At 38.3% G+C, this 24,529-nt stretch overlaps 3 protein-coding genes across 3 annotated transcripts; 1 reads left to right on the top strand and 2 right to left on the bottom strand.

Moving 5' to 3' along the window:
• The first annotated feature begins 230 nt into the window (after positions 1–230).
• On the top strand, positions 231–11,461 carry LOC107710912 (serine/threonine-protein kinase TNNI3K-like). Its single transcript, XM_016515784.1, has 25 exons — positions 231–305; positions 506–614; positions 755–840; positions 1,074–1,171; positions 1,304–1,414; positions 1,512–1,610; positions 1,691–1,829; positions 2,393–2,537; positions 2,677–2,781; positions 2,932–3,026; positions 3,187–3,336; positions 3,721–3,807; positions 3,926–3,982; positions 4,307–4,399; positions 4,479–4,536; positions 4,612–4,806; positions 5,967–6,071; positions 6,235–6,287; positions 6,790–6,842; positions 7,097–7,229; positions 8,507–8,616; positions 9,716–9,775; positions 9,854–10,023; positions 10,810–10,889; positions 11,156–11,461. Exons 1-25 carry the CDS (start codon positions 266–268, stop codon positions 11,230–11,232), a joined length of 2,508 nt encoding a protein of 835 aa, XP_016371270.1. The 5' UTR covers positions 231–265; the 3' UTR covers positions 11,233–11,461.
• A 487-nt stretch (positions 11,462–11,948) lies between these two features.
• LOC107710905 (neurofilament medium polypeptide-like) lies at positions 11,949–16,253 on the bottom strand. The gene is made up of 4 exons (XM_016515774.1): positions 16,128–16,253; positions 14,522–15,909; positions 13,117–14,316; positions 11,949–11,975 (listed from the first exon to the last, which is right to left on the bottom strand). The coding sequence occupies exons 1-4, from the start codon at positions 16,249–16,251 to the stop codon at positions 11,949–11,951; spliced, it is 2,739 nt and encodes a 912-aa protein (XP_016371260.1). The 5' UTR covers positions 16,252–16,253.
• A 1,022-nt stretch (positions 16,254–17,275) lies between these two features.
• On the bottom strand, positions 17,276–23,918 carry LOC107710922 (glutamate-rich protein 3-like). Its single transcript, XM_016515803.1, has 12 exons — positions 23,795–23,918; positions 22,768–22,861; positions 22,391–22,516; positions 22,006–22,077; positions 21,779–21,907; positions 20,803–20,976; positions 19,823–20,020; positions 19,560–19,737; positions 19,141–19,327; positions 18,422–18,627; positions 17,991–18,164; positions 17,276–17,878 (listed from the first exon to the last, which is right to left on the bottom strand). The coding sequence occupies exons 1-12, from the start codon at positions 23,812–23,814 to the stop codon at positions 17,454–17,456; spliced, it is 1,983 nt and encodes a 660-aa protein (XP_016371289.1). The 5' UTR covers positions 23,815–23,918; the 3' UTR covers positions 17,276–17,453.
• Between the last annotated feature and the right edge of the window lie 611 nt (positions 23,919–24,529).

The raw sequence follows: 24,529 nt of genomic DNA, 5'->3' as shown, positions 1-24,529 counted from the left end.
AAAGATAGAGAAATATTGATGAGTCTTGATGCAGCTGTTGTCTGAAGAGAGAAATCGACCGTGGCTTCACCCTGTAATAGGTACAGATCCTTAGAGAGGTCAGCTGTCATTGTTGTCACACGTTCCACACCGAGGCTGATGTATTTTTAGCAGGGGCTGTGATCCCTTATCGGACTCTTCTCTATTGTGCCAAAGCATTGTGTTACCACTGCATGAGACTTTCCCTCCAGCTAACCGTGAACAAAAGTTTAAACCAACCAATCTGATGGGGAATTATAAATCAAGACCCACTCAAACCTGTACAGGTAAACATTAAGTTTCTTCAGTTGGCTGTTTGATTCGTTCAGTTCATTCGTTCGGCTGATGTTAATATTCAATATTTTCAGTCTTTTAATCCTTGTTGACATTTACAGTCTTCTCTGACAGTGAGTAATGATTGTTCTGTATGTAAAATTGGATTATCGTGTCCATGTTGTGGTCTTGATTCAACGTTGTTTTGCTTTAGATGAGTGGAAAAAGAAAGTGAGTGAGTCATATGCTGTTATAATTGAGAGACTGGAGGAAGACTTGAAAATTAAGGAGGAGGAGTTCAAGGAACTCAAGCATGTTTTCAGGTGAGACTGATTGAAACTAAGTTTTGTAGTGTACTATTATTAGTGTTTACAAATGTGGCTTAATGTGTGGTCTTCTATATTACTAACACAACTGAGGAAAGAATGAACGTGGAGATCTGTTTTATATGTTTTTGATACAGCTCAGATGAAGCATTTAATAAAGTCAATCTGAATTATCGCACAGAGGGTGGACTGTCCCTGCTGCATCTCTGCTGCATATGTGGAGGTAGAGCTAAAACATGTTAAACGTTATCTGCTATAATGCAATGATGTTAATTTGGAACATTATGTATGACTCATTCCAGTGTACTCATGTTGAATCACTAACATTTCACTTTGAAATTATATTTAACTTACTTTGTAGGAGCAAATTTCCCCCTGTTGATTTGCTTGATTCATTACCTTCAGTTTGTTATAGTACTTTCCTATAATTCAAGCTGTTTTCTTTTTTGCTACCAGGGAATAAAGCTCACATCAGGACCCTCATGCTGAAAGGTCTGCGTCCATCCAGACTTACCCGGAATGGATTCACTGCACTGCACCTGGCTGCATTCAAGGTCAGTCAGGGGTTAATAATCCCAAATGTTGTGTGCTAGGAATTAATCATGTTAAAAATGTTTATGATGAATTGAGTTTCGACATCAATATTTAAGATGTGATAAGTGGTTATTTTTGTTTCTGTGATGTAGGGTAATGCTGAACTGGTCACTGCGCTGCTGCATGGTGGAGCAGATATCCAGCAGGTGGGGTATGGAGCCCTCACGGCCCTACATATAGCTACTGTGGCCGCCCATCTTGAGGTGCGTGTTGGACCTGAAATTAAACTATGGGGTTTAAACCGAGTCATTCAGAAAATGTGATGGACTAGGACTAGGTTGTCTCTACTTTTCCTTCAAGGTTGTTGATATTCTCTTGCAACACGGGGCTTATGTCAGTGTCCAAGATGCAGCGTTCTTCACCCCTCTGCACATTGCAGCTTACTTTGGCCATGAACAGGTTAGTCTTTACTTCATATCATAAATGTCCAGGGCTTCATAACAGCTTACTCATGATCTTTTTGTTTTCTTGTGAAATAGGTATGCAAGCTCCTGATGAAGTTTGAGGCTGATGTCAATGCGAGTGGAGAGGTGGGGGACAGACCGCTTCACCTGGCTGCAGCTAAAGGCTATCTGGGCATTGTCAAACTGCTGATGGGTGATGGCAGCAAAACTGATGGTGAGAGAGAGGTTTTTTTAGTGTATCAGTATTGATATTTAATTGATCTTGATCGTAAACATTACATAGGCCTATCTTTAAAGGAATAGTTCACCCAAAATAAAAATTTGCTGTGAATTTACTCAATCTCAGGCCTTCTTCATCTGAACAGATTTGGAGAAATTTAGCATGACATCATTTGCTCACCACTGGATCCTCTGCAGTGAATAGGTGCCGTCAAATTGAGAGTTCAAAAAACTGATAAAAACATCATAATAATCCACAAGTAATCCAAACAACTACAGTCCATCAATTAATGTCTTGTGAAGTGAAAATCTTTTCAAAAAATTTTTATAACAAACAAATCCATAATTAGAAGTTTTTTTTTTACTTTAAACCGTTGCTTCCGGCTTGAGTTCTCTATTGAGAGTATTTATACATTTCTTAAAAAGAAATGCTAAATCTGTTCCGATGAAGAAACAAACTCATCTACATCTTAGATCTAGGCCTGGGGGTAAGTACATTTTCAGCATGTTTACATTTTTGGGTGAACTATTCTTTTAAAGCCTATCGCTCCTATACAGTCAATGCTCAAGACAACGAGGACCATGCTCCCCTTCATTTCTGCTCTCGATTTGGACACCAAGAGGTTGTCCGTTTCCTTCTGCAGGGCACCTTTGACATACAGCCGCACTCTGTGAACATCTATGGTGACACACCTCTCCACCTGTGAGTTCTATTTCAAAGTGAATCACACACAACACAAGGTGGCAGTTAAACTCAACAAATGGCCAAAGTGAAATTAAATAATCTGGAATCTGGAGAGCAGTTATAGTGATTGAGATTTGAGTCTCATATTCCCCATCAGAGCTTGCTACAATGGAAAGTTTGAAGTAGTGCAAGAGATTATTCAGTTGTCGGGCACGGAGAGTCTGTCTAAGGAGAACATCTTCAGTGAGACAGCTTTTCACAGGTAACGTTCCACCTGACCACTTCCGTTTGTTACACTTTCATTATTTTATGGGCATATATAGAAATATGTATTCCTCCAAAGACAGATTGGGGTAAGATACCTGCTGATCCTGTTGTTACACACTAAATTAAGGTCTAATGTACTCTGTAGTGCCTGCACCTACGGCAAGAACCTGGAAATGGTGAAGTATCTGCTCAGTCAGAATGCCGTGAGCGTCAACCATCAGGGGCGAGATGGACACACAGGTATGATGACAGCGGAAATCTGGTTTACATAAAAAAATTATGACAAAAATTCAGAAATATTTCTGCTCTCATCCTCTATGACTTGACATCTCAGTGTTATAAGACAGACGTTATATGTTTTGTGTTATGTTGATAGTCTGGTTGATATTTGAAACAATAGGTCTACATAGTGCCTGTTTCCATGGACACATCCGACTGGTCCAGTTTCTTTTGGACAACGGGGCAGATATGAATCTGGTAGCTTGCGACCCCAGCCGCTCCAGTGGGGAAAAGGATGAACAGACATGCTTAATGTGGGCCTATGAGAAAGGTTTTTTTTTTTTAAATCTATAAATCTATAAAGGTTACTATCTCTATCTATCTATCTATCTATCTATCTATCTATCTGTCTATCTGTCTATCTGTCTGTCTGTCTGTCTATTACATCGTATCATATCTATCTATTCTATCTCACATTTAACACACACACACACACGCACACTCACACTCACACACACACACACACACACAAAGAGAGACATATATCCAGTCCGAGAATGTCTAAAATGACAGAAAATAGGACCGCTGTTCTTGATCTATTACATTTTCTAACTCTGCATGGCGGGTAAAAGCCTTGATTTTCATATGTGTGATTGAAAAATATACATTTTACTATATATATATGTTATGATCTATGTGTGCATGTTCATTTTAGGCCATGATGCCATTGTTACTCTGCTAAAACACTACAAACGACCTCAGGATGATTCACCCTGCAATGAATATTCTCAACCAGGAGGGGGTATGAGACACTCTCCACATGTAGCCTGACAGATTTGTACTGTGAATTAGCTGGTTGGACAAATCTGTTGCTGCTGTGAATTTTAGGGAAAGTATTTTATTGTTGTTTTCGGTTGCAGATGGATCTTATGTTTCTGTTCCTTCTCCCCTGGGAAAGATCAAAAGTATGACTAAAGGTAAAGCACACACACATACACACAGTTAACTGACTCCATGAATCACTGTTGCTATGATACTCTTTTTATGTGCTGAAATACTGCTACCCACAGTCACCAAAAGAGTCAGTGAGTCAGAAACTGTCTCCAAACATCCTTCCACTGTGTAACTGCTACAGTTTAAGCCTTTAAGTTTGTATCTGTCACAGACATTACAAATAACGTGAACCATCTTTCGTGACTCATGGGCATATGTCAACAACATAAGCTGATTAAAGTTTCATACAATGATTGATGTGAGGGTATCAAACAAACAAACTCCTGTTTACCCTCTTTTCTCCTCAGAGAAGGCAGATGTGCTTCTCCTGAGAGCAAGTCTTCCGTCAAACTTCCACCTTCAACTTTCTGAACTGGAGTTTAACGAGATTATTGGATCAGGTATGTCAGTTTAATGATAAATATGAGCTCTCCCTGAGTCCCCCATTAAAACCTAATCCACTAAACACTGCAACTATAGGCTCCTTTGGAAAGGTCTACAAAGGAAGGTGCCGCAATAAGATAGTTGCAATTAAACGGTAAGAGCTTTTTACTTGCTTTTCCTTATTGTCCACATCATGTATACAAAGTGAACAGCTATAACCTTTCCACAGGTACCGCGCAAACACATACTGCTCAAAGTCAGATACAGATATGTTCTGTCGGGAGGTGTCCATCCTGTGTCGTCTCAACCACCCCTGTGTGATCCAGTTTGTGGGGGCATGTTTGGATGACCCCAGTCAGTTTGCCATTGTAACCCAATATGTGTCCGGAGGATCACTGTTCTCATTGTTACACGAGCAGAAGAGGTGATTTTAAGAATACTATGTGTATGTATGTGTGTATGTGTTTACACTACTGTTCAAGAGAAATGTATATCATTTTTCATTTATAATATTACAAAAGATTTCTATTTCAAATAAATGCTACTGATTCATCAAAAAGTCTTACAAAATGTCAGTTTCCACAAAAATATTAAGCAGCACTGTTTTCAACATTGATAATAATAAGAAATGTTTCTTGAGCAACAAATTAGCATATTAGAATGATTTCTGAAGGATCATTTGACTCTGAAGAATGAGTAACGATTGCTGAAAATTGGATTTACGATCTCAGGAATAAATTGCCTTTAAAAAAAAATCAAATAGAAAACAGTTTTTTTAAAATGGTAATATTTCACAACATTATTGTTCCCTATCGAAAGGTAACTCCCGTGAATAAATTGCCTTTAAAAAAAAATCAAATAGAAAACAGTTTTTTAAAAATGGTAATATTTCACAACATTATTGTTCCCTATCGAAAGGTAACTCCCGTTGCGTCATCTTTTGACGACTTGTTTGGTCAAACAAGTCGTCAAAAGACGATGCAACGCTCATTCCCTTATCTCAGGGAACCGAGGTTACGTGAGTAACCGGAGCGTTTTTACTGTATTTTTGATCACATAAATGCAGCCTCAGTGAGCATAAGAGACTTCTTTCAAAAACATTTAAAAACCATTTACCGACCCCACACTTTTAAGTATAATGTATATTGTATAATTTATAACAAACATTATGTATATATAATGCAGTTCTACAGTGTTGATTGAGAGTGTGGGGGGGAGATTTGATTACATAACTTGCAATGTTTTATGAAAGTGGGTGGTTAGTGTTGCAATTCCCATTTCCACAGTAACAGCAACTTTTCTAATTGGTGGAACTCGATGTTAAGGTCGTGAATAGGACCATTTTCAAAAACGTTGGAGAAGTCCTGACTAGAACGTAACTATAAGAGAAAGAAATCTGAAGCAATCTAGGATCTGTTTTTAGGACCTGCATCAATTCCACTAAGCGTCTGATTTCTACTTAGTGCTCCATATGCAGTTTAAGGTGATCATCATCTCATTGATCTGTTTGAGTTGGAATGATGGGTTTGTGTATTGATCAGTGGTGAGGAGGAGGTGTTCACTTAATGATGTCTTTACATCCAGAATCATCGATCTGCAGTCCAAGCTCATCATTGCCATTGATGTAGCGAAGGGCATGGAGTATCTGCACAATCTGACCCAACCAATCATTCACAGAGACCTCAACAGGTCAGTCACCATCATCATCACCACATGCTTCGTTCAGTAGTCATGGTGTTTCTCTCTCCATTCGTGTAAACCCTCCTATTACATTGTACTAGGCAGCAGGGTGAAATGTAGCATTCTAAGCTCTTTGTTTTAAACCTCCCTTCATCCAATGATATCTTTTCAGTCATAATATTCTACTGTATGAAGATGGACACGCTGTGGTGGCTGATTTTGGAGGTAAAAAAAATGGCACACACTTTTAGCATTGCACTAGAACTAAGTCTTACCTCAGTCTGCTTTATTATGTTAGAGCAAAAACAGTTGAGTCAAGTTAAAAATCTTGGATCCAAAATCACATTTATGCCTGGAAAAAAAATCCTGAAAGCTTTTGGATTTTGAAAAAAAAAAAATGAAGAAGAAATCGTCACGGATCCAAATCAAAATCCAAATGCTTTTAGGTTTTTTTTGACCATGTGAATTTCTTTGTGCAAATGGTCAGATTTTCCGGCTTCAAGATGCTCTTTGGATAATTGAAAATCTTGCTGATGTCAATCAACAGCTTCAGTGCTGTGATCATAAAAGCAAAAGTGGGACAAACCAAATGCTAAGACATGAAATTCATGTTTCAGATACTGATGATATAATTTAAAATGGAAAAAAAAAACTGTATTAAATTAGGAAAAGGCACTTTTGATCTCCACAATTTATGTAATAAAAATACTTCTTTGTTGTTCTGCAGAGTCTCGCTTCCTGTTGTCTGTGGATGAGGATAACCTGACTAAACAACCTGGGGTACATGCATCCTGTGTTCTTGATGAATTCTGTCTATTAATAATCACCTTAAAAAGGTAATGCATTAATAATCTCTTTCAGCACATGCAAGCTGTTTTAATACTGCCTACATTGCGGTTTTGGCTCTCTTGTACATCATAAGTACGTCAGTGTGTCTTTGGGGAGCATGTGTGCCTGTCCTTTGGGGTTAGCAGGCGTTTTGTAAGTTGCACATTGTTTTGTGTTCGTCATTTTGCTCTCATTATGCTCTGCAGAACCTGCGTTGGATGGCCCCAGAGGTGTTTACCCAATGTACACGCTACACGGTGAAAGCGGACATGTTCAGCTATGCTCTCTGCCTGTGGGAGCTGCTCACAGGGGAGATTCCATTCGCACATCTCAAACCAGGCAGTGCACTGTGATACCTAAAACTGACCCTCAATGCCCTTTAGACTGGGTTATATCATTTAATTTTCTCTGTATTTTGAACTTTTTATGAGTTTTTCGTCTTTATTTTCAAGTTGATTAACAAAATATGAATTATAAAATACTAAAAATGAAAATGTACTCATCCTCAGGCCATCCCAGATATAGATGGGTTTGTTTTGTGATTCAAACAGATTTGGAGAAATTTTGCATTACTTGCTCACCAGTGGATCCTCTGCAGTGAATGAGTGCCGTCAGAAACAAGCAGTCCAAAAAGCTGATAAAAACATTGCAATAATCCACATGAATCCAGTCCAATTAACTTCTTGTGAATCTAAAAACTGTTCATAATAAACAAATTTAGCATTAAGATGTTTTTTTAACTTGAAACCATTTCTTTCAGTGGAGGAAGCGTTTCTATAGAATATGGAGTTGTATTTTTGCCAGAAGCGACTGTTTAAATTTAAAGGGTTAGTTCACCCAAAAATGAAATTTACCCCATGATTTACTTACCCTCAAGCCATCCTAGATGTATATGACTTTCTTCTTTCAGGCGAATACAGTCGGAGTTATATTAAAAAACATCCTGGCTCTTCCAAGCTTTATAATGGGAGTGGATGGTAGCCCAAAATTTGAAGTTCAAAAAATGGAACCAATTCATTATAAATGAAGTCCACACGGCTCCGGGGGGTTAATAAAGGCCTCCCGAAGCGAAACGAAGCTTTTGTGTAAGAAAAATATCCATATTTACAACTTTATAAACCTTAATCTCTAACTTTCAAACTAACTGTCGTACGCGCAGGTACGTAAAATCATGGGGTAATTTTCATTTTTGGCTGAACTATCCCTTTAAATTGCTTTAATAATGGATTTGTTTATTACACACATGCAGCTTTTCACTTCATAAGACGTTAATTGATGGACTTGAGTGATGTGGATTATTGTGATGTTTTTATCAGCTGTTTGGACTCTCATTCTGACGGCACCCATTCACTGAAGAGGATCTACTGGTGAGCAAGTGATATAATGCTACATTTCTCCAAACCTGTTCTGATGAACAAACAAGTCATGTACATCTTGGATAGCCTTAGTACATTTTCATTTTCTGGGTGAACTATTCCATTAAAAATATGATGAAATATTAAAACAGATGAAAATATATATTTCAATTAAATCATCAAAAAAGTGTATTAATATTATAATAATATAGAAATTTGAATTAAAAAGGTCTCACTCTCATCTCTGTGAACTCTTTACAGCTGCAGCTGCTGCAGATATGGCGTATCATCATGTCCGCCTTCCTATCGGATACTCGATTCCCAAACCCATCTCAGCACTGCTGATGAGAGGCTGGAATGTCTGTCCAGTGGTGAGTGACCCACATCCAGCCCAAAACATGCTCAGAAAAGAAGTAGGTTTATCAAGAGATATGCACACTTATTTTAAATGCATGTAAAAAAAATTATAAAAAATCACTATGAAATTAGATTAGTTGCTTTTCCAGTTTAAATTCTAACATTTAGTTGCTTGCTTTCTAGGTAAAGAGGTGAGATAAACCACTCAAATTTTTGCAAGTACATAAAGCATCATTTAAAAAAAAAAGTTGAACCAAAGTTGAAATAAAGAGCTTAAACTAATTTAGAAATATCCAAATTCATATGGCCCTATTAAATCCATTCATGAACTACTACTCTGTGCCACTGAGTCTGTTTATAATCAGTTAGATTACCCAGAATGCCTTATCTCTGTAGCTCAGGACAAGTTGTATTTCTGTTTCTGAGCATCTAGTTGCTAGCCTACCGTGTCTCTCTACAACAAACCTGTGCCAGGTGTTATTTCTTATATACAGCGTCTTTGCAATGTTCTCAGCGCTGGTCCCTCAGGTGCGGGGCTGAAACTGTGTCAAGCGTGCTTGTTAGGAATGTGCCCTGGTACCAAGTGCGGCTTTCCACTATTCTCTGGAGCACAGAGCTTTTGCTGAGCAACACTTTAAAAGAGCCAGGATGCCAACAGCTTGTACGGTGCTTTCATTTAGTGTCGCTTAAAGAGATGAACAAGATTCAGTTTTAAATAACTGCTTTATATTTTAATACACGACTTTTATATTTAAATAATGTCATTTATTCCTGTAATTGTCAGCAGCCATTACTTCAGTCTTCAGTGTCACATGATCCTTCAGAAATCATTCTGATATGCAGATTTGCATAATCTTTTCAACCCTGTTTCCTAATCATTTCAACGGTGGTGTATATATGGTCTTCATGGTCTTTGTAATTCTCGTTAAAGTCTCGTTTCTCTGATGAAGTACTGTGTCTGGTCTTTTGAAGTCCTTCACTCTGAATGATGCTTGGGCAGCGATCAGCGAGTCCTCTTCAGAGGAGCAGCTGATTGGATAGCCAGAGATTATTTCCTGTAATTCAACTAAACCTCTCTGATGAAAATCCCCTATTTTTGACTCTCTCTGACAGGAAAGACCCGAGTTTTCGGAAGTGGTCGCTAAACTAGAGGAATGCCTGTGTAACGTGGAGGTAGCATACATGCACATATCTACTATACATTGTTATTCTATTAGTCCAGTACTTATTCATATTTCTATGTGTGTCCAGCTAATGTCTCCAGCCTCCAGTAACAGCAGTGGTTCTCTTTCACCCTCATCCTCCACTGACTGCCTGGTAGCACGTGGTAGTCCTGGACGAAGTCACGTAGCTGCCCTTCGCTCGCGTTTCGAGTTGGAATATGCCCTCAACGCCCATGCCTATGCATTTTGGACCCAAAAGTACACAAATCTATGACAAACCTACATACTATCCAAGAATGAGACTGTGATTTTGCAAACTGAGTTGTATTTGCTAGGAAAAGCCTCCCACCAACTTATCGCCAAACTACATTAGTGAGAAAACAAATATGAATTTAAATAGAGGCCATTGTGTCATACCCATACATTAATGGAGGAGTCAGGTCACCTTGCTCTTTTGTTTGGTCACTCAGTGCCATGCAGTCCAACCACAACACTTCTGTACAGTCTGAAGTGCTGTTGCTTGGAAACCAAGGCATGAAAACAAAAGAAAGCAACTGCAATGAAGCTTGCATGACATTCACACTGAGAACCTTTGCTGGTGGTCGCCTCTTAATTCTTTATGGGTGGTGATGAATGCGTGTGTGTTTTGGAGGAACCTGGCAACTGTCAACAAAACCGCCAGCTGAGAAATTACTAGAAGGGACTCCTGCTTTGGAGCCTAATTTAGTCATAATCTTTGCAATATGATGTTTTATGTAACCAGATCTAGCAATGTATGCAGTTTGGTGGTATGAGCAATAAATCAGGCTAAAGTGACACTGTGAATGACTAAATAGAAAACAAATTCAATAGAGGATCATCTGAGCAGGACAAACCCTGCAAGGCCTCATTGAGCTGATATGACAACAACAAAGCAACAGAAGTTTATCCTATCTAGCATCATTAAAATTTCATATCGCAGAAGAATCGTGCTTGTTCTGTGGTCTTTAGTGTAAACCAATACTGATCGCATTGTTGATTCAATCCTTTCTTTTATTTTGACAGCTCTGGTCGGAGGTCTTCACAGGGCTTGTCCCTGGATGAGCTGAGGAGGAACATGCAGTTCCCACCCATTGACCGAAACGGTTCGTGTCCAACTGGAAATGACTATCAAACGTGTGACTCATCTGTTTATGTAACAGCTTAATGGGGGAGCAACATTGTTTTTCATTTTAATTCACATAGAATATGGCAACAATCATGTTGATATAATCCATGCAAATTTGTTTTGAAGTTAACATGACATTTTCACAAAGACGAGAGCACTGTGTGCGTGTCAGCATATGGTGCAACAAGTGGGTGGTTGTATTAGAGTGCGTGTCAGTCACTGTGTTCCGTGCTGTTCCCGCAGGATATGTGTCAGATCCCATGAGCACCATGCGTTTCCATTCATGCAGCAGCAATGGAAGTTTTGAGGACAGCAACTAGAAGCAGCAACTCTCTGAAGAACATCACACGCAAACACACTTGCATACATGACATGTCTGATTACCATAATTGTGAGTTTTCGACTTTTAAAAACCACTGTTCACATTGTTGTCAAAGTCGTAATGTTCAAAGAGCTCCGACTTCTTTCAACCAAAATGGCACGACAAACATGAATCAAAACCTCACAATGAGTCATTTGGCAAATAAGAGTGTTATTAAAGAAACAAATAGTTCAGAGGTCAGAGAGCGAGAACAGCTCAGAGTAGAATATCAGAATTGTCAACTTGTAATTATTATGGTGAACGCACCATATTTAGTCTAAGGACACATAACACTCAATTTGGATGATTTGTTTTCTTTTCTTTTTTGTTATTTTTCAGGCATTGTGTGTACTTTTGTATAAGAATGATGATTTAAACATACTTATTATACAGTTATACATTTTCATTATGCATACTATTATCTCAAAGTTTTGATTTCAAAGTCAAAACTTTTATTTTTATCGTTTTATCGTTTTTTATATTGTGTTTGGTGTTTCAGTGTCGAGTAAGTATCTGGTAGAGCAGGACAAATAAGTGTATTTCAGTATTTTATTCTAATTTCAAAAGCAAACAGCTTTTTTAGACAAATAAGCCAGCATGTGAAACAGGAACTTGACAAGATCATGACTGATGTCACCTAACAACACCTCGCCTTGCTTGTGGGATCGAAACATCTCAAGTTTTGATTTTAACTCCAATGATCTGTATGAATATGATAAGAAACAAAGACGGTATCATAGCAATCACACTATGCATCTGCATATTAAAGTGTTCCGGATACTAATCAGGAACACAGAGGAAAGTGCAAGCATTGAGGTTTTAGTTCAATTCTCTTAGTTAAGTTCTGAAGTATGTCAGTATACTGCTAGTGCAGCCTCACCAACTGGAGGGCTCTGCATCATGAATAATTAAATTATTTGTGCTGTGCAGTCCTACGGTGTCTATTTTCAGTGGGCTGTTGATAGCTTCTCTACCAAGCACACAGGACTCACTATGGGTCTCTGATAAGGAAAAGGCAGTGCCACTATTGTAAACCCATTAATATGGGTCCAATCCTGCTCCTGGAAGGCCAATGTCTTGCAGAGTTCAGTTCAAACTTGCCCCGACACACCTGTCTGGAAGTTCTAGTAATCCTGAAGACCCTGATTAACTGGTTCAGATATGTGTAATTGGGGTTGGACCTAAACTCGGCAGAACAGGAGAAGGATTGGACACCCCTGGGTTAGCTGAAGGATTTACTATTGTTCTAATAACTGTTCTCCGTGTGAGCAGTCGTTAATCTTGGATATCCTGCGGGCCCAAAAAACCTTGCGTCGTCCAATGAGAAAGTGCTTAAAGTGTCTATGCTGCTGAGAGTCTGTTTTAAATGACCATCGATTACTTTCGTTCTCCTGTTTCCATCCGACTGTCTGGAATGGAAGTCTACACTTGCAGTGTCATCTTGGCTTCCGTTTTCCGATTTATTGATGATTTTGAGGTCTGTAATTACTGTGATTGTCGGACTCTGAGGCTCGATACACTCTGTCTGAGATACATGTTCAGGTTGCAAATTGTGTTCTGAACTCTCCAGGGTCTCTTTGTTACTTGCTTCCTCTGTTTGGGATAAATGCGTGGTTTCATCAGTCATATTTTGTTGATTACTTCTTTCTGACTCTTTTCCATTCAGGTCAACATTCGTCGGTACATCCTGATGTTCTGTTTCAGATGGTGCTCGCTCTTGAATGTCTTCAGATGTTGCTGTTGTCCCTAGGTTTATGACATCATCTGATATTGAAGTTTCCTGTCCAGCAATGTCTTTTTGATTGATCTGTTCTTCATTACTCTGTCTTGACCAAGTAGTGACCAAAGAACCTTTAGCATCTCCAGCCTCCTGGACTCTTTCATCTTTGGTTGAGGTATGTATGCTGTCTTTGGAGTGATTACTGTGAGCATCTGCTTCTATGGCCTCAGCTTTGGTCTCTGTTTTCAAGCTTTCAACTACAGACTCTGTGTTCTCATTGAGATTTTTCCTTGCAGGAGTTGCAATTTCATCTCCACTCTTGAGTGTTTCATCAAGGCCCTCAATATCAGTACTTGTTGGTGCGTCTGTAGCATTTACTTCACCATTTAGCCTCTCCTCGGTTTCTTCCGAGATAAGACCCTCTTCATCAAGAGGCTCGATAAATGTCTGAAAATACCTTGATTCTTGGTGTATGTTAATCCAGTTACTTACTAGATCCACCCCAGCTGCTTTAGTTAAAGCTTCTGAATGAATGGCCAGATCTTCTGAATCGATGCTCAGAACTGGATCTTTGACTTTCTCCACAGGCTGTGATTTCAGTGAATGGGAAACAGATGAGCCACCATCATTATTTACAGAATTCACTTTCCTCTCCAAAGGTTCCACTGGATCACCATCCATTACTTCAGGAGCATCTCTACTTCTCAGTTCATTGTCAGTACCTTTCAGTTCTGACTCATTTGGTTCTTGTGCTTCGGCATCTGCCGAGACAATGTCATTTTCTGTATCCTTATTGATTGTCTCCTGTGTTCTCTGAGCGGTTACGTTTTCTATGAACGTTGTTGCAGATGTTTCTGATTCTTTATCAGCCTCTTCTTTGTCTGCTTTTTGATTGTCACTGGCCTGGTCCTCATGTTCATCACCCAATTGAGACTCTTTTTCTGAGGGAACAAGTTCAGCATCTGACTTGTTTTCAATCTCTTGCTCGTTGTCATCATGTTTTTCTTCTTCTTTCACATCTTTATCAGTTTCTGGCTTTTCATTATCATCTATAACTTCTTGAGCCCTATCACCAGTTGTCTCACCCTCTGATTTACCTTGCGTTTCCTCTTGGAGATATTCTTCTACCTTCTCAGCCTCCTCAAGACTGACGTCTTGTCTCTCTCCATTTTCAGCATCTAGCAGGTCATTATTCACCCCAGCAGGTTCATCCACTTCTTCCTTGGTACTGGCCTCTGTGTCATCATCGGGTGCCCCCCTCGAACCTACTTCATTTTGTTCTTCCTGTGAAACGGATTCTTCATTTTGGTTCTCAAAGTTGACCTCTAGTTTTTGGGCTGTATTTTCATCAGAAACGGCCTCTTCTTTTCCATCCCCTGCCTCTAAAGTATTCTCACTAATTTTGTTCATATCTGTCACCTCTTTCTTTGGCTCTTCTACCAACTTTTCACCCGTTTCTAGCTCATTCTCTACACAATTTCCATCTGCTCCCTCTGCCACCTCATCTATCTTCGTTCTCAAAGTTGACCTCTAGTTTTTGGGCTGTATTTTCATCAGAAACGGCCTCTTCTTTTCCATCCCCTGCCTCTAAAGTATTCTCACTAATTTTGTTCATATCTGTCACCTCTTTCTTTGGTTCTTCTACCAACTTTTCACCCGTTTCTAGCTCATTCTCTACACAATTTCCATCTGCTCCCTCTGCCACCTCATCTATCTTCTGGTCCTCCATCTCTGCTTCTTCTTCCGCTTTCTGAGCCCCATCTTCCATTGTTTTGTCTTTCACTTTTTCGGTTTCTCCTCCATTATCATCCTCACCGTTTGGCTTCTCTTGCCCTTCTTCCTCTGCCTCAACACTAAGTTTGTTTCTAACCTGTTCATCTTCTGTTTCGTTCTGTTCATCATCCTCTTTATCATTACCCTGTGTCCTTACATCTTGAACATCCTCTGACTCATTTTGTCTATTCCCAGCCTCACTAGACAGTTCTTCAGCTTCACCTTCTTTATGTTCATCATTCACACCATCTTCAAATTTTTCTGTACTGTCCTCATTTTCTTTCTCTTCTGCATTTAAATTGTCGCCACCCTCTAACTCATTTTCTTTCTCACCATCTTGGGTCTCTTCATCCCCAGGTTTCTCTGTCTCCTTTTTTCCCAGACTTTCACTTCTATTCTGAACCTCTAGCTTTTCTGCAGCTTCTTCCTCTGCCTTATCTTCACTAGATTTTTCTCCATCTTCCACCTTACCATCATCAACCTTGTCATCTGTCTCCTGTACCATTTCCCCAGTTGACCTATCAACCCCAGCCTCATCTGCTAGGTCTTCTCTTTCATCTCTGTCTGTCCGTCCATCGCTCCTCCTCTCTATGTTCTGATCTACGTCATCAGCATCTCGCTGCCTCTCAGTGTCACCTGCACCTGTTTCTGTACCATTCTCTGTCTGAGATGCCTGACCCTCTCCCTCCATCTCTGAAACCTCAGTGTCTGTATTTCCAGTGTCCAACGTTTCAGCATGTGTCTCTGGTTCTTGTACTAATGATTCTTTGTCTTTTTTAGACTCTGTATTAACCTCTGCATTTGTATCATCTCCATCCATAACTTTCTCCTCTGCCTCCTCAGTTTCAGTTTTTACTTCTTCTCTTTTATCTTGTTGTTCAGCCTCATTTGTACTCTCACTTTGTTCTTTCGCCCTGTCTAAACTTTCTGCTCCCTCCTGAGTCTCATCTATTTCTTGTACTTCTTCTTCTGTGTGGAAATTCGGTTCCTGTGCATTTGTCTCTTCTGCAGGCTGACACTTCACAACATTATCATGCGCCCTTTCCTCACACACAACTTCCTGTGTGTTGGCTTCACTTTCATCCAGAATGTCATCCGGTGTATTTGATGGTTGTGGCGAAGTGATTTCAGCCATTTCGGTTTCTGTAAAAGTGAGCATTTATAATTAAACCATTTCAGATTTATACATATTTACAAACACAAAACTGTCAATATTTTAATATAAATTTATACTCATTTGTTGTGTAAAAAATTTATCTTTACTAGTGCCATTTTGGAAATAAATAACAGAAAAGTCATTTGTCATCGAGCTTTATATGTTCTGTGGACTGTGTTAATTAAAAGACGATTTTTTTTTTTACCTTGGCCATCCTGTTGGGTCTTCACTGAGGCCCCTTCATCTTCCTCTGTGCTTGTATCACTAAACTCTGGCTCTGAACTACATTGAGATTCCTTCAAAATGGCCTCAGCCAGCTTCTCCTGCATTGACTTGGCTGTTTACAGTCACGGGGAATGAGACAGACATATGACATCCATAACAAAATGTTAATGTTACCTTGTGAATTAACTAAATGAATAACAGTCACAATTAGTGGGATGAATTTCATGTTAAACATATTTAGAAATGAAACATAGAAAGCAATGAAACCAAAATAATAGTGTAAATGAAACGTTTATTACCACAAACACAGCAAACCCTTTGATTGGAAACACAGCAAACCCTTTGATTGGGAACACAACATGCAGCAAACAATCACTTAAATGCTTTCACACAGGATGGGTGTCCAAAAAGGATCCATAATCGTCTCTGATGAGAATACACATGGATTTTACACAACACTTGAAGTGTACCAATTAAGCAAAACAGTGTTTTTAATCATGTGTGACAGAAAACAAATAAAAAATGGTTAGATGCACATTGATTCACACACACTGAAATCAGAAACTTAACACAAAATCACAAATAGAAAACACTGCTCTGTATTCCCAGCATTTAAACAAATCCACAAGAGCCAACACGTAATGCATACTACATAGATTGTTTATAGATTGCTTTGCAGTGCACTTGTCATATTATGAAATATAAGTAGCTCAAAAATAAGTCTAAACATTCTTGATGAATTGTGAAAGTCAAGACAGATCAGTTTATACAGAGCAGTATGCTTATGGAAACACACATAACATGCTATCAAAAAAACATTTGATGACACACAAACCAATCAATACAATGTTGTTTGCAAGACCACATAGAGTTAAACAAACTGGGCTCTCAGTGGTCTTGACAATTACACAGAGAATTATGTTACATATGTTCTGCTTTTAACACAATCAGAACTCGAGTAATTAGTGAGGTCATGTACTTGCAAAAAACGTAATTTCCTCTCCTCAGGTGAAGGCAAGTAAAGCTTTTCAGGTAATATTAGAGTAATAAAAGATGCTCAGTGTTTGCCTGTAGTGCCAATAAACAAAAATGTAAAAACAGATGTCTCTGCATATTAAGCTGTGTGATAGGAGAAAGTATTTTAACATCCAACAAATGACACTTCAGTTTTAATTAAAAATGCAGTGTGAAGTAACTGAACACTTTGTTTATCTTGCAGCAATCCCAGCTAGTTTATTTGTAAATAGCATAAAACAGACCCTCCAGTTCTGATGTTGTAAAAGCTATCATGAATAAACACAAAAGATCATGACAGGCACACAGCACTATTTTCATGCAGACACTCACCTCTCTCCGGCTCATTTTCTTGTGGCTTATCTTCAGGTTTGGCATCCTCCCCAGATTGCTCACCTTCAGTTCCCTCTTTCTTGTCTGTGTCTTCTGACATTTCCAGGTCGCTCTTTTCCATGCCATCCCCTGGACTATCCTGTGTCCCAGAGTCTTCCGCTGCAGCTTGAGGCAATGTAACATCGCTGGACTCTGTGGCCTCTGTCTCCTCTGGTTTGGTCTCAGCTGTGGTGAGAACTTCCTCTGCATGTATGCTCTCCTCTGGAACATCAGCAGTGGTGACTTCTTTTGTGTCCTCCACAATTTCTCTTTCACTATTGTCATTGTCACTGCTGGACAAGCTGGACGTTCGACCAGATGAGACAGATGATGACCTTTTGACCTCTGAAGGAAGAAGACAAATAATCTGTGAGTATTAGGTGTTTAAGAACACAGATAGTTCATATTACATGTTGACAAATGTTGCTGAAAAGTGTGACCTTAAAGTAATACGTACTAGACATACTGGCAACATCACTGTCAGAGTTGCTTTTCTCTTCATTTATATCATTTTCATTCCTGGTCTCAGTTTCTTTTTCTCCTCTATTAGCAGCAGGTGATGGATTTTCCTCTACTTCATCACCATCTTCAACTGGCCCTTCATCATCTGCCTCAAAGTCCTCCTCATAGTCTATATGAGAGCACAACATAAATGTTCATTTAAAGATGCATTAAAATAACTTTTGTGTATTTAACATTTTATCAGTATATGTGTTCTATGGGATTCAAACCCATGGCCTTGGTTTGCTAGAGTCATGCTCTACTGCTCTTCTACTACTAACTAAAGTAGATGAGACCATGTTTTTTAACCGGCATAGTACAATAGACCTGCAGAGGCATCAATTAAAGATTGTGTTTTTGAAATCAGCAAACTCATAGAGTTTGTACCGTCTTTGGTCTTTTTCTGTCGTGTTGTTTCTCCATTAGGTTCTGTCTCCATTTCCTGAGGCGTGTCAGGCTCTGCATTGGAATGTGTTTCTATATCTACATCTGTGGCCTCCTTAGCATCAGAGGATTTAGAGGTTGGCAGCTCCTCTTTCACTCTTTTTTGAGGAGGGGTGGGTTTTTTGTCCAAGCCCATAGCAATAATACACCTGAAGAATGGCATCGTACAAAACCATAATGCATCTTGATTAGTGGTTGACCAATGTGGGTTTTTTCAATAGCCAAAGCTAATAATGATAAATAGGGAGTGTGGTGGTCGGTAAGATTTTGTTAAAGTTGGTCAAAAACACAGTAAAAATAGTAATATTGTGAAATATTATTACAATTTATTTATATTACACTGTTTTATGTTATAATATATTTTAAAATACATTTTATTCCTGTGATAAAGCTGAATTTTCAGCAGCAATTATTCCAGTGTCTCATGATCCTTCAGAAATCATTCTGATATGCTTTTTGTGCTTCTTAATATTTTGGGGAATACACTTTTTTTATAACTTATTATTGTTATAAATGTATTTACTTTCACTTTTGATCAATATAGTGCATCTTTGCTGAATAAAAGTATTATTTAAAAAAAGACTTAGTGGCCCCAAACCTTTGAAAGGTAGTATGTACATATATAATTTAAATTTATATATACTGAAATACATTTTCATTACTTGTAGCATGGAGAGGCTCCTTCCACACCGCAAAATCCAAAGTGTCCATGTCTGCCCCCAAGCCGAGCACCTTTCCTGTGTTTGAACTCACAGCAGGAGCTGAGCCGATCCACTTGCAGGCCATTCAGGAAGAAGGTAAGACTGAAGGGAAATCCCTGGTGGCGTCTTGACACAAACTGGAACACTTCTACAAGTAAGGGTAAGCAAAGAAAGTGAATTTTAATTTGCCTTTGATGATTGTGTCTTATAATCAAAGAGGAGAATCACATAATATATGCATAATATATTCTAATATATGCAACACTACCAGGTAAGAGCCACTTATTATCAAAAAGCCCCCAGATCAATAGTGTAACTCAATTCATGGTGTCCTTAAAATATGAATTACAAAGCCCAGATGTACAGAGATCTACACTGACCTCCTTCTCTCAGCTTCCCTTTGTAGACACACAGGTTCTCTCCTCCACAGTGCTGCTGGAAGAGCTTCACTTCATCTCTGAGGTCCATCAGATCATGGGACAGGTGAACACTCTTCCCAAAGTACACCATGCTTACTAATACTTTACTCTGGGCTGATGTCCTCTGGAGAGAAGACGGCTGCAGAGGGAGGAATAGCATAGCGTATAACAGAATATTTGTAAGTGAAGGTTTATTTCAATGTAAATAACGTCAATATACTGACCTCTGTAGCAGCTGTTGGTGCCGTAGTGGGTCTTAACTTTCGACCCCTGAGTGTGCCGTTCGTTCTCAGCCCTCTTTCTTTTTTCTTTGTGAGGGGCGGCACAGGGGTCACATAATTGTTAATGACAGGAAGACGGTAGGGCGAAACAGTGCTAGAGAAGTCTGTTGTGGTCAACTGTTTCACGGCATCTCTGTCCAGCTATAAAACAACCCAGAGAGACAGAAATGTTAGCCATTATAGAGTTATTACTGCTCACTAAAACGTAACTACACTTAAAATCATAAAACAAATAAATGTTTGTTACTTGAAATAAACATTAACTAAAATATAAGAATATATATATATAACCTTTTTTTCAGCTAGTGCCATTTTAGTTTCTTATTTTAATATAGTTTATCGTGATGTACTAAAATAACTACAATTAAAAATTAATAAAAATATAGACACACACACATACAGTATATATATTCAAATGAAAAATTACAAAAACTTCTATATTAAAATAAAAAAGTAAATATAAAAATAAAAACTGATTCAAAATATTAATAAAAACTATAATAGTATCTTGATACTAAAATAACAATGCTCTAAAGTTGCTAGTTTATTGCTCTGGAGACCAGTGCTTATAAAACTTTGTTTTTCCTAAAAATCCGTATAAGAAATAAAACAAACAAATTGAGAAACAATTGTTGACTTGCAGTAAAATTAATTAAAAAGACTTTTGATTAATAAAAAAATACAATTATAAAAATCATGTGAATCATATCTTTGATAACTTGGTTTTATACGAATTTTATGAGCAATATTTATAATATTATTTATAATATTAATATCAAAATCTTTTGATTCTTTTAATACTTCAGCACAGCAGTATGCAAATTAGTAATATTAGACGTTTGAGTGTGATTTGTGCTTTGTAAGTGACCCGTGATAAGGGGCTTTGTAAGTGAACATGTATTAGGATCTCAAGATGGTCTCACTGTATAACTGAGGGGCTGATCGGTGTCATTGGAGGAGTCCCGGTCCCGGTCCCGGGGTCTGTGTCGAGGGGAGGTTCTTTTCAGAGAGGCCGTGGCACTGTTGCTGTTTAGGGGCTTAAGTCGAACAGGCCTCTGCATCTTCCCTGGAGCTGTGTTTGGCCTGGAGGAACTCGGCTACAGGAGTATGACAATAACTCACTTACCAAATTTGAAATATAATACCTGAATATACATGTTTGTGACATGTCCTACTAATGTAACACTTGTGCATTATAGAAAAGGAGTTATATATACAGTACACTAACATTAGTGTATTGTTATTTATTATGCAGTAAATACAAACCTCCAGTAAATAAATGTATTGTTGAAATAGATAAATAAATACAAAAATTCTGTCACAAAAATTCTAATCGCATTAATTACAAAATATTAATTTAAGTAACCAGTAAAACCTACTTTTAAGTAGAATTTAAACTAATGAAACTAACAACATGAGATCTTAGCATATGGGTTTGCAAAAACATATCTAGAGAAATCAGAGCAAACAATAAAGCTCATGTGTCATCAGTTTGCTGGAGCAGTAACTCTCCTGGCACCTAAAACGTCAACAGGCAAACATCCATGATGGGAACAACCACAACACTTCATACCACCTTCTGTTAAACATGTCAGAGCCTGATGAGCAATCAGTGATCTGAATCCGCAAATTTAGCAACCATTAGGACTAGCTGGGTAACTATCTAGAATAAACGCAAGCAGATTTAAATTCTTATCTTTTTTTTTTTTTTTTGCAGAAGTGGCAGAAAATGTATTGACAGCACATGACTAGGAAAACAGTTATTTATAATACAGCATTAAAGCACATTTTATTATGGAGGGGGTACCTACTAATTGTAATTTACAGTATGTAAACTAAAAGGAAATGGTTAGTTGATAAAGCTATTTTACCCATTATACACTCAAATAGGCCACTCACAGATTCTGTTGACTCAGAATGCTCTCCCTCCGGCCCAGAATGCCGTGCGTGTGAGATCTTTGGCCTTGTGGGTGGCCGAGGTGACAGCATTAGCATTGGTTCATCCTCATATCTCTTGGTGCGCTCAGCCTAACATAAAATGCAAAAAGTTGAATCACAAAATGAACATTATTATCATGTCACCAAGGCCACTTTGAGTCTGAAAGGAGTTCTGTAAAAAGACAAACCTTCATTTTGTGGATTCGTTCCCTCCGTGCAAATTCCCCAAGTTTTCTCTTGATCTCAGTTTGATGAAGGCGCTGAATAAACAGCGGAAAAGTGAAATATCTTATAGAGAATATATGGAAAAACTTTTTTTTTTTTTTGCTTTAGTACAGGATTTCATAAATTTTCTCTGATTTTATGAGACGTCTAGATTAAAATGACTAATTGTGCTTCATTTAAACCAACTGTATTTGTTTAAAGGTTTCATAAATACTGCCTTTATACTGTAAAAATCAGATTATGTGAGCAGAATGTCTGACATCAGTACCCTTACTTTTTGACACTGCACAATGGCCAAGGATAATAGAGCGTCTGATAAAGCACCTGTGGACTGTATAATGCTCTCACCTCAATGTCTAGCACCTTGTGAAAGATGGCCTGAGCTAGACACTCCCTCACATGTCTCTGATGCGCTCGCTGGATCAGCTTGTGTTTGTACTCCTTATCAGGAACAATCCGGCCGCTCCGAGTGATCTAAAGCACATGCACCTGCATTTAATGACTGATGCATCTGATCTTGTATAAAATAAAGTGCTTTTCCTTTCATCTTTTAACAGGTTATCTAAAGTGATCATTATGAGAATCACATTCTATAACTCAAGCTCAACGTATGTTAGTTTGTAAATATTTAAACTTTTTCGAATGATCTAACCTCTCGGTTAATCTCAATGAATAATCAATCATAACATAATTTTCTAGCTTGACTATCTTAAATGTGCACATACCAGGCCGACTTTCTGAAGATGTCTTCGTATTCTTGCACTGTTGAAGTATCCAGTCAGATGTTTGTCAGTTAAGCTATTGTAAGCTGAAATAAGACTACATGGACAAAAATATTATCAACACTGTATTCCTGAACTTTGATAATGTTAAGATGTTACACTATTTGAATTAAAAAAAAAATTTTGTCAGTATCTGCAATCCCAGTGGAAACCGGCCTGCTGCCAGGCACATTGTAACATTCATACATCTCATCCCAGGCATGATGGACTTGTAATGTAAAGACAGGCCTGACCAGACTGATGGAATGATTCAGTGATCCTCAAGGCCACCAGTGCCAAGGATTTCAGCTTGAGGTGAACACTCTATATCTGTGTCAAGTGTAGTCTTGGAAATGCTCGACTGTTTGTCTGCCTGGCTTTTTCCGATACAGATTTGATTTCCCTCAGCGTTTGTAAAGAAGACAACACAACCTGTACACCAATCCACAGGCCAAGTAGATACCATTACCAGTGTCTGGTTTCTATTGGAATTGAGTGTGGATGGATAGCACACTTAACCCATGGCCCCCTCTGAATTCATGTCTCTCTCTAAAATTGTTCAGAAATAAAACATAATGCCTGTGAAAAACAGTCTAAACATATGGATTCATTCTAATTACACTTAGGCTAAATATAATTCATTTTTGTGTCAATTATCAATTAAGACATAGAATTAATATGAGAGCTAGAGATTCGAGGCATGTTCAACAAATAAACAACATTCCCTTGATATACAATAAACAAGTCATGCCTGAACAATATAGCCTGTCCATTAAGGAGTGGTTGATCTCTTTCTGTTGTTTCATCTCCACAGTAACAATAGCTTTTTGGTCATAGTGTCATGCCATAAAAAAATAAAGCTGAAAACTCATAATTATTATGCATATTGCTTGGTAATACAGCTAGCAGTCTAAGACAGGACAGTAGTTAGAGAGCATTTTATACCTACATTACAGTCAACACTGCAACTTGGTCTAGCTTAGTTACTCACCCTGGGTTTAGATGACTCATTTTGTCGGTGCGCAGTGGTCTTTGATATGAACCAAGCAATCAAGCGATAATACGAGAGCTTTCTTTAATCCAGAGGACAATAAAACTATGTGTGCATCTGTCTGCTCAGCTCTGAATACTCAACACCTTTCCTCGCGCGGAACTGATGACAGCCAGCGTTGCCATGGTGAATCACGTGACCATGCCCATAAGACTCGGCATTCTTTGTGCTATATCGTAATAATATTAATAAATCTTATAAGTCGAATTTTTTACATATCCTTGATGTAAATAAAAATACAGGGCTTATTAGATTGAAATATAAAAGTTGAATAACGGGGGGAAAAATCATCATGTCATGTATTGTCTAACATATCGCTTGTGTAAAATGTTATGGTTTTGAAGATTTTTTTAGGCCCAAACTGAATTTGGTTTATTTCGTGGAGATTATTGTAGGTCAGGTTACAATCAAAAGCTGTACATTAACGCCCTCTAGTGTTTTCACTGGGGATTTTCAGTGAGTAAAATAAGCATTAAGCTTTTTTTTTCCGGTGTTCTTTTTATTCCTACGTTCGTTCTATTTCCATGTTCTTTCCTATGTTCGTTTTACTACTATGTTAGTTTTTTAGTAGTAACATTTTACTACTATGTTGGGTTTCTTTCCTAGTTTTACTACTACTACTACTCTCACAGGAGCAAGTCTCAGTCATAGGTGACATATTTTCATCTAAAAAAA

This window comes from Sinocyclocheilus rhinocerous, unplaced genomic scaffold (assembly GCF_001515625.1).
Source record: "Sinocyclocheilus rhinocerous isolate Xijiao unplaced genomic scaffold, SAMN03320098_v1.1 scaffold327, whole genome shotgun sequence".
In the NCBI taxonomy this organism is placed as follows: Eukaryota; Metazoa; Chordata; class Actinopteri; order Cypriniformes; family Cyprinidae; genus Sinocyclocheilus; species Sinocyclocheilus rhinocerous.
This window is presented reverse-complemented; position numbering and strand designations above follow the sequence as displayed.